The 10641-nt window shown below is 44.4% G+C and overlaps 1 protein-coding gene across 2 annotated transcripts; it reads right to left on the minus strand.

Moving 5' to 3' along the window:
- Positions 1-576: 576 nt before the first annotated feature.
- LOC144103796 (uncharacterized) lies at positions 577-9074 on the minus strand. Of its 2 annotated transcripts, none has more exons than XM_077636487.1 (5): positions 8783-9074; positions 7927-8020; positions 7317-7392; positions 5146-5257; positions 577-703 (listed from the first exon to the last, which is right to left on the minus strand). In XM_077636487.1, the coding sequence occupies exons 1-5, from the start codon at positions 8796-8798 to the stop codon at positions 585-587; spliced, it is 417 nt and encodes a 138-aa protein (XP_077492613.1). In that variant the 5' UTR covers positions 8799-9074; the 3' UTR covers positions 577-584. The 2 variants fall into 2 exon arrangements, with proteins under 2 accessions (XP_077492613.1, XP_077492602.1); XM_077636476.1 differs by having other exon boundaries at positions 5128-5257; positions 8783-9073.
- Between the last annotated feature and the right edge of the window lie 1567 nt (positions 9075-10641).

Raw genomic sequence — 10641 nt, forward strand, 5'->3', positions numbered from 1 at the left:
GTGCTGCCAGACATTTTATTGTCAAATTTGACCCTACCAAATATGCGTATAGCAGTAGTGGTTTTATAAAAGAAACAAAACCCAGTCAAAACGCACTACAGGATTCTAAGACAGAAAATTTCTGTAGTCTGTAGTCTTGTCGTATTTTGGGCATGTCTTGTGTAGTCTGTCTTGTCTTCTGTAGTCTGTCTTGTCTTTTGTAGTCCTGTCTTCTGTTGTGTGTCTTGTCTTTTATAGTCTGTCTTCTGTAGTTGGTCCTCTCTTTTGTAGTCTGTCTTGACTTCTGTAGTCTGTCTTGTCTTCTGTAGTCTGTCTTGTCTTCTGTAGTCTGTCTTGTCTTCTGTAGTCTGTCTTGTCTTCTGTAGTCTGTCTTGTCTTCTGTAGTGTGTCTTGTGTAGTGCTTGTACACTGTGTAACAGTCGTTACTGTCACCTGTCAAATAACGCAGGATTTGTGTTCTGGGGTAGGCTATGCACAAAAATGCACAGCTTGTTAATGGTCGCCTGTCAATTAACACAAGCTTTGTGCATTCCAGAGTAATTCGGGCACAAAACCACTAGAATAGAAATGAAAATGATCAATATTTATTTACTGTTTCGTGCTTTTTTTTTCGAGCTTGCTGATGCATGCTGTCCAGCGTTGTCCTGGCCGCAGGTTCCTAGATACATCGCCCATGAGCCAAGAAAAATGGTTTTTGTCTTGGCTGAAAAAAACAAAAAATAGAGATCACCGCTGCTACCTGCGCAAAAAAAATGTGAAAGCGTTGATGCTTCCTCGACACTGGTCGCCTTTCAAATTTGGCGCCATGGTTGTTTTCTCGTTGACTTGATTGGTTATCAATTAACTCTTATTTTACCCTCATTTCATCCCAGCAACGATTTTGAGTTTTCAAATTTCCCTCCACGGATCGTTCTTGCCCACTCACTGAATACCCGCCCAGTCTAATCACGCGTTCATTGCCTTTCGCTTCTCAATAATTACCTAATTGCCTCTAATTTATCATTCTTCTTATCTCCTGGTTAAGTATAGGACACTTATCACTGGTCACGTGATTGCTCATTTCGAGTTTTCAAACTTGGCGTCAAACTTTGGCTTTGTCCATACTTCCAGTTTTTCAAACTTGGCACTACGCTGTAGCTCCACCTACTTTCAGCGTTTTCAAATTTCGCGGCACTTTTTCTCTGGCCCAGCCACTTTTTGGACATTTTTGGCTGTAAATAATTATCCGATTATGAAATTTTCTTTTCGAGCAGCATCCTCACATCATCCTCTGCCAATTACACAACCAATCGTATGACGCTATCTCTTCTGAGTTGCCCACAACTGCTGCGGACACGATCCCCGGCAACATAGCCTAGTAAACTTCTCACTTTATTCAAAATGTGTGTAATACTGAACAAGGCTTATGACTGGCCGAGTTGGTACTGACTCACCTTAAAACCAGCCAGAACACACAAGAAGACATGAGCTCAAGAGGCGGGACTAACAAAAATTTAATTGAAGATTTTGATTATTTGATTTGTGAGGGTTTAACGTCCCAAAGTGACTCGGGCTATGAGGGACGCCGTAGTGGAGGGCTCCAGAAATTTCGACCACCTGGGGTTCATTAGCGTGCACTGACAACGCACAGTACACGGGCCTCTAAAATTTTGCCTCCATTGAAATTTGACTGGTGCGGCCAGGATCGAACCTGCGTCTTTTGGGACAGCAGCCGAGCGCCATAACAACTGAGCCACTGCGGCGGCATCATTGAAGGAAAGCCGCAAAAGGAGACCCGCGAAGAGATACAAGCGCACAATAGCCCAAAGCAGTGAAAGGGCGAAGTGCAATCAAAGGTCACTGGCATACTATTGAATCATCTAAAAAAGCAAATTCCTTACGGTGAACGTTTTCCGATGGCTTAGCCACACGTGTCCTTAGCCTTACCGATGTAGTAAGCCTCAACTATCTATCGACAGATTTATCCCTTCCATAAACCACTGATGTGTTGTGGAAATTAGGCGTGCAAAGAGACATGTCATCCTCAGATTTGCATTCACAAGATTGAGCATACAGTGCCAGATTAGAATTTGCCTTCCCCCTAAGAGTGAAAGTGCTCAGTCAAGTGCAAATTCAAATATCTGCCTGTCTGCCCATATTAGTTGCAGCCATAAGGCAGTGGAACGCAATAAACTCCATTACTTTTGCAAGTGGTGAACCTCTTTTTGTGACACTGTCCATTGTGGACAAGTACCCAGTTTTATCAAGCCTTTTTAATGGCAGCGCAAAGGCCTCCTGTCTTGCACTTTGCTGTTAAGACAACAGCAGCATTACGCTTTCCCGCGACTTTCTTGAGACTGTGAAATACTGTGGAGGTAAGGTGTATCAGCATCATCGGAGTATCTGCTCCTTACCCTCGAGCGAGTGAAAACATACTATGAGAGGTTGTTGAGATGGGCAAGTGGGAACCTAGCTGCTTGGAAACCTGCTACAAGAATGCGTCCTCAGCAGTGATGGCATGACTTATCTAAAGCTGATGTCATGCACATGATTGCACACCCATCAAGTGTTTCCATCTTTACTGACCTTAACCAGCGACAAATTACACCTCTTCACCATCCTTCCCCAAAAACGAGTGGTCCGACTCGTAGCTAAAAAGAGCCTTCCCCGATCTTTATCTGTAGCCCCGACAAACATATTCGTCCACAAAGCGCAAGTCTGCATGAAGAAACTGCTAACGGTTCTGCTTAGACAATTCTGATGTAAAAGACAGGCGTTGACCGCATGCTTTAAAGACTACTAAAACATCTTGTGCCAACTTATCTGAGCCTTCTATGTCTAGAAAAATTACAGTCATGAACAAAACGAAATGCTACTATGCCAAGGTCTTCCAAACAGGGCTCTAATGCCTTATTGACTTTAGACAAAAAAATGTTGCTGAGCAAAGGTACGACCTGCATGTAAATACCACCCTGCCAACTGACAAATGCGGATTTGAAGTAAAAGGACAACAGCCCCAAGAAGCCAGCAACCAAAATCACGCAATCATCTGTAAAAGCATGTTCATTGTTCACCCTGATGCAGTTTGCACATACCTCAGAGGTCTATCATGTGACAATGAATAGTGCAGGCCCCCCATGTCGATGCTCACTGCAGAGCACCCGCCCAGGTTGCTGTCCACAAGAAACTAGAACTCCACAGAACTCCACTTTTGTGAGTTGGCAAGGCAGTATTTACATCATAAATCAGGCATATGCAGAGGGTCCCAGGTTGCACTGTTCCTCCGCGACATTCTTCTGTCCAAAGTCGATACCGCATCAAAGCCCTGTTTGGAAGGCCTCGGCATAGTAGCATTTCGTTATGCTGATAGCTACCTAATTTTTTTGCACAAGGAGGGCTCAGATAAGTTGGCACAAGACGTTTTAGAAATCTTTAGGCATGTGGTCAAAGCCTATCTTTTAGGTCTGAATTTCACTAAGCATAACCGTTTGAAGCTTCTTGACTTAGACCTGCGCTTTGCGGACGACCACATATGTTGGCGCCAAAGCCCAAGATCAGGAAGCCTCTTATCTACGAGTTGAACCACTCGAGGCTGGTGGAGGACAGGTTGGCAATCACATGCATCACGACTGCTTTATGGAAGTCATGCCATCACAGTGTTTAGAATGCATTCTCGGAGCAGGTTTCCAAGCCAATGGCACCTGGGTTCCCACTTGCCCATCTTGCGCACCTGTCAGAGTGTGTTTTTACTCTCTCGAGGGAACGGAACACCGTTCACATGATGCTGACGTAGTTGAGCAGCACAAAAAGACGGGCTCTATACTTTACCTCCACGCCATTTCGCACCATCCCAAGAAAGTTGCACCAAAGTATGATGTTGCTGTTGTCTTGACCGCTAAAAGTAAGGTAGGAGCCCTTTGCTTCTTCGTTCAAACTAGGCTTGATACAACTACGGGTAATCGTCCGCTATGCACAGTGGCAGATAAAAAATGTTCACCACTTGCAAAAGTAAACCGGTTTTTTGCATTCCACTGCCTCGTAGCTGAAACTACTATGGGCAGACAAGCAGATATCTGAATGTGCGCCTGGCTGAGAGCACTTTCACTGTATAGAGAGGAAGGCGAATTTTCACCTGACACTGCACGTTCAATCTCGTGAATGCTATCAGAGGACGACCTTTCTCTTTGCACGCCTGATTCCTGCGGCACTTCAGTGGTTTAGGGAAGTGATAAATCTGTCCTGATATAGTTGAGGCTTACTACATCAGTAAGGCTCAAAACAAGTGCCTGGCTAAACCGTCCGTGAACCTTCACTGTAAGGAATTAGTTTTTTAGATGGTTTACTAGCACGTCAGTGCCTTTCGGTTATTTTTTGCCCTCTCACTGCTTTGGGGTCTTGCGTGCTTGAATCTTTTTGCACGTCTTCTTTTGCCACTTTCCTTCAATAAAATTTCAGTTGTTAGACCAGCCTCATCTTGTGCTCATCTCTTCTCCTGTTTTGTGTCTTCCGGCTGGTTTTAAGATGTAATACTGAATGCCGAAAGAAAGCCATTTTAGAGTCAAGTGCATTTATAATGGCCACAGCTATAATGAATGTTCATTTATTACAAAAAGTAGTGCTTACTTCATTAATTTATGCAGGAAGTATGACACTGCATCAAAATAAAAAAGGACTAAGCCTCTGCCCCTCATGGCCAAACTGCAGTTACAGCAAAAAAAAGGACACCATAAACCTGCCCCACATGCAAAAGCTTGCACTACAGGCCAACGCAGAAATAAGATCAGATTACTTCCCAAACTGCATAACACTGCCACGCAAAGTAAAGATTGTGACAGGCAATAAAGGTGCAACAAAAAAGCAAACTGTAGGTAGCAGCCAATCTCATGCAGACAAGCTACAAGGTCAGGCCAACATAGACGTGGAAAAAATTTGAAAAAAGAAAGCCACAACAAGCATATAATTTTTAAGGTTTTCACAGCCCTTTAAATGGCAAATACTTTCCTGAAAAAACATAACAGAAGCGGCAATTTTTTTTCGGCAATCAATTTTTTTTCATGTACTTCATTATTCTTGAAGCATGGGCGGGCATAGAGTAGTCAGATTAGTGCATGCGTTCCTAAGCAATGCCACGCCAAAAACTGTACTTACAGAAAAAGCTTGCCTTACTGAGTGAATACCACTGGCCATCCACTAATTTCCCAGCCTGCTCCAGGTCCCTGGCAAAAATCACACGCAACTTGGTGGCTTGCACAACTTCCATGCAACTCTTGGTCTTTAGCTGGAAAAAAATTGAAGGATCAGTGAGATTAAAATTTTACATGCATAGCTTTGTTTCAATGACCGAATAAGAAAGAAACAGCGGTTTCTGTGAGCGCAACTATTTTTTCACACTAGCTTTCTACAGTAAACCATGTTTATCGCGACCTAATTCACACTGACTTGCTGCACGGCCCCAGCACTACTGTGTATAGCTCTGTGGTTTCAAATTCTTGTTAGCTCTGAGCCCTTGGGCTTGCACTCGTTAATGCAGAAAACCTCGGAAAGGGCAACCAGAGCTTCGAGCTTTAAGCCATAGGTATTCAGAAGCTCAGTGGTCTGTGGGAGAACTTTTGGCTGGGTGACACAGTAGCAAATGCTTCTCCAGCTACTTTCACTTCATTGCAAAAAACTCGCACAGCAGAGACCTGTCCTCCATTTTGCATTGCAGAAACAATCACTGAAATTCAAAGCACGCATACTAAATGCACACCTACCTTCCAACACAGCTTCATAATAATGGGTATAATTATTGGAATGAAATACCAGTCAGTACATGTAGTTTTCAGTTTATCCAAAAATTATAAGCAACCGACAAACAATAAACATTAAAAAAGAAATAAAATAACCAGAATTGTTTAAAAAATCTGTCAGAAGAATTATGTGACATCCACTACACTCCAGCAGCTCTTCGCCATTGTGCACCTTCAAACCACACTTTCTTACAGGCACATTTGCACAGAAATTGGGTTGAACCTGATCTTTAAGAATCTTTTTTGGTGCAACAGTAGGAAGAAACCAGATTTTACCCAAAAACGAAGCACCCTACACATTGCATCACAAGCCCAGATGGTGCACTTGTTCGCCTCTTATGCTTATGCAAGGAACAGGAATAGAGATATCTTGACTAAATCAAAAAAAAGAGGAAGTGCAGTGCATGTGTAATGCAGAGAAGATATAAGCAATACCACACTAAAACACTGGGAGGATTCCAAGAGTAGGTGAATGCATGAATGGGTGGCAATCAGGTGGCTAAATGAGATTAGCAAATTTGAGGAAAAAGGGTGGTAGCATGTGGCACAGGAGACAGTTACCTAAAATGAACTAGAGAACCATTGTTCTGCACTAATTTTAACAGCACATTCACACGACAGACAAAATCACTAACTCCAGGAACAGACTGAGCATCATGCAACTCAATGTCAATCACCATTGAAAATGGCACCAGCACCGCAGACTGCACATGAGGAAAAGTAGACATATTTTTGCTCTCAACTTTGAGCAGCAGTCAGCTGCGCTTTTAGGAGCAAAGCTCTAAAGTACGGCAACATTGGCACTTTGTTTTACTGACATGAGGGTGCTTGTGAGCGTGCAAGTCCCATGTTTGTTTTGCACCAAATGTGTTAATTGCGAGGTATGTTTAAATAAAGAGGGGCATCTAACATGGGCATCAGCTCTTCATTACTTCCCTTCTATATCCCTCCCTTATATCACGGTTCAAGTGTCCACCAAAATGGGAGACAGTTACTGTTACATTTCCTTGAATTTCCTTCAACTAATTTTAAATTTTTCAAATATACAGCTTTAAGAAGGTAGAGGTACAAACTGTGCAGTATAACCATATGCTATGGCAATAAACCAGCAATAAATCTGTGCTGACAGCAGCTTGCCCAGTGCATTGCAAGGATGCTGTACCATACAAGGATTGGTGTCATCGTGCAAAGTTACATTACTGACTGACAATTTGGTCTCTGTGTCAGAAATACTAGTAAACCATCATTGTAGAGCACAATGTTTTTAAAGGGATAAATGAACATATAGGTCCTTTTCGAGGACACATATGCATACCAGGCAACAGGTGTGCAATGTCAAAGCACGTTTATGTTAACAGCAGCTGTGTCAAAAGCTACATCAGCAACTATATTTTGTACAAGCCTACAGATCCGGTAATTATAAGCTGAGGTACTGCTGTGAAGTGCATGTAGAGTTTCATGCATTTCTAAACCTAGCTGCAAGCCTATATTGAAAATATTTTTCTAAATAGGCAGCTAAGATATGCATCACTGAAAAAGAATAACTACCATGAACGGATCAGGAGGGATGACACAGTCGAAGGCAGGAAGCACGCATGGCCCAATAGATGCTGGCCGCTGGCAACTGCAAATAAATACATCCAGGGCAACAGCTGTCAGTGGCTGTAGCCATGTCATGAATGACAAGAGAGGAAATCGTCTACTGCTTTAAAAACTAAGCTTAGACGTAATATAAGTAAATAAAAAACCAATGAGCTAGCCCATGACAAAACAAATGAACAGTTTTTATGTAATGCACCCATATACATTCTTTGAGAAGAGTCACAATGACTGTTATAACCACACTGAAAGATGAGCTGGCTGAAATACCGCACACAAATTTGAATATAGGATGTGCAGGTTTTCATGAATTCCTATCATGGTGCCTTGCACCAATGTCTAGGTATTAAATTGAAAGTTGCAACCAGTCTGCCTTGGTTAAATGAGAAGAGGGAATGGAAAAAAGCATGCCTTCACTAGCAAGAAGCTTGATATCTCAGAGCACAGCTTGGCATCATAGAAAAATTGCTAGCGCATTTAACAAATCTGCATACCATTAAAAGCTGCACAAATTTGTCGACTGGCAATGCAAGTAAAGGCAAGAGAAACAAAAAAATACCAAAGAACACTCGTGAGTGCGGCGAAGGGAGGTCTGCGGGTAGGATCCCGTGCCTGGGAAGAGTTCCGAGCTCGGAGAATCGCCGGCACCACAGCTGATGGCACGCAACCAAGAATAAATAACAAAGCGAAAATAAGTAACAAAGAAACCATCGACAATGGCGAACGACTTGAATGCGGGTCACAAAAGCGAGGGATATAGTAAAAAGGTAGAAATCCTAAATAATTGTGCAGTTGCATATCCGACAAACCGCAGTGCTCAGACGGAGAGGAAGCATCAACGTTTACAGCTCAGGAGACGCAAGATTGATCTAACTTTGACATAACACTGCCTCAAATCCTGTTCCACTGGGGAAGCACAGACAAGTTTACAAATGACAAGGCGATGAATATGAACTAGCCTTTCGCATGCGATCACTGTCTCAAAATTTAGTATGACGCATATTAAGGCACAAGCACTAATCCGATGAGTACTAACCCTGAGCAAAATAGTGCGGTGTCTGATCGCAGCTGGCCTAGCGCGAGCGCTCCGCCGCGCGGCACTTCTCGCTCATCGTCTTCTACGCAGTGCAAATCCATGCTTTTGCACCGAGTGTCGAAGCGCTAGCAAGCGAAAGCGTAACTCTGTTGTGATATCTGGTGCCATTTTTATTTACCAAGGCACGCGAGTAATATATGCACATAAAGACAATGAAAACAACACTTGTCATGCAGGATATAGGCCCAGCTTTTTTGGCGCCGCAAAATAGCTGCGGCAACCGCAGGCGGACTGCCTCCACTCACATCCCTATATAGCCGCATACAAATAGCGCGTGTGAATACAGATCATTAGCAAAGAAACGCAGAGCGGGACTCACCGGCCATGCGATTCATCCAGGCTTAGTAAAACGGCGCAGGAGTCTTCGTTCCCCTAACAGATGAAAAGACGTCGCAGCACTCTTCATGGCTTACCCGTTGAAACTCGCCAATGTTGACAGGCCGAAATCCTGGTCGTTGGCTTCCAAAACGCACTCCTGCTCACCTTCCTATTGAATGAGTTCTTCACACGTGTCCGCCGTACAAGTACTCAAGCAATGCCTCAAAGAGGCAAATAATACAAAACACGACCTGTCGGTTGCGCTGCAATGGCGCCGACGGCTGCGCTTTCGTGTCGGTGAAAAATTACAACCGACAAAAAAATTTGTTTTTTAAACCATGAATACTTATATTATCTTTACAACAAAGACACTGCATTTATTTTAAATTATTTTTAAATTATTTAGGAATACTAAAGCGCTTTCAGTTACTTTTTCTGGCATGTCGTTTGTAGAAGCTGCGATCCTGTGATCCCCTGAAGTGACCCGGATGCTCTAGCAGACGACGGAGCCGACGACGGTGTTGACAGAATGCAATTTCGTTTGATGCCAGATAAAATCACTAAGTTGCGACAAAAACAGCGAAGAAAAGCGCCGTATCTCAAGCTGGCGAATATCGTAGATAAGTTGAACGCAATTGGCACTATGGAGAGTAGCTGCGATGCATTAATTTGCGCGACACTGGCACGCTCACCGGAGATCATGAAACTGAACAGCTTAATCAGTGACCAGTAGAAGCGGAGTGCTTTGATATCAACTGCGTTACGAAACTACGCCGAGTCTCACTTTAGCTAATATGCAACAGTGGCTAGCACTCGCCGCATCCTGATCGCGTGTGGTTTAACAAGCAAGAGCCCACTAGCGCCTCGAAGCAGCCGCGTTTTCGAGCTCGTATCGTTACGAAAAATACGAGTTGTTACGGCACGTGCTGGAATAGAAGTTCTCAGCCTGTGCGTCACGGACGGTGACGATGGCGTCGCGGACGATCTTAACTAAGACTCGCCGCAAAGCAGCCGATAACCCAAGCATATGTGCGTTAAAGGTTGTTCACCAGTAGTGCAAGCGTGGGCATAAAGTATCGCTCAGTCGCAGCGCCAGTCGCTCGCTTCTCGATTTTCCAGCCTTCTGAGTGAAGGTCGTAAGCTGTTGAGCCAATCAGTGAGCCAGAGGGAGTGAGCGAGGCGAGCTTCCGGGAACGACGCCGCCCGCGGGCGCGCCGGGCAATGAACTACGCGCTACCCCCTGGCTGCCCTAGTCGTCGCTAAGCCTAGCCGGTTTCGCATCGATGCAGCAGCTGAGTGCACTTCGAAACTGGCTAGCGCTGAGGTGCTGCTCTCGTCATCGTTTTACTGTGAACCTCGTCTCATAGTAAAACAAAGATATGCTCGGTTTCCGCGACACCTTCAGGAGCGGAGCCAGCTGAGGCCAGGGGAGCCGCGATTGAGCAGCAGCGATTAAAGGCGCCGTGGGGAGACATTTGTTTGTATTCCTGTTATCGCTTCTACCAACGACTCGATATTGGCCAACGATACTCCATCCGACGGCTTAGTATGGACTTGAACAAACATTACTGTCGCATTTTTTTGACGCTGGCGGCCGGTATTCAGGCTGGCATGCCGCGCCCGTACGTTATCATGTCGCTCAACTGTATGGCCGTGGTGCACATCAAAACCCCCAGACATCCTCTTTTTCGCTCATATTGTCATAGCACACAGTCACACTGGGACCAGAGTAGTTTAGAGGACAGAGCGCGGGTGCACAGGAGCTAGACTGTGTCAAAGCAGGCGAAACTCTTTAAAGCGCGCGGTTGACGTCAGTCCCAAGACTTTATTCTCATTTCGACCGAGAATCAAATCGGTTCA

Source organism: Amblyomma americanum, chromosome 1 (assembly GCF_052857255.1).
Source record: "Amblyomma americanum isolate KBUSLIRL-KWMA chromosome 1, ASM5285725v1, whole genome shotgun sequence".
NCBI classification, from domain to species: Eukaryota; Metazoa; Arthropoda; class Arachnida; order Ixodida; family Ixodidae; genus Amblyomma; species Amblyomma americanum.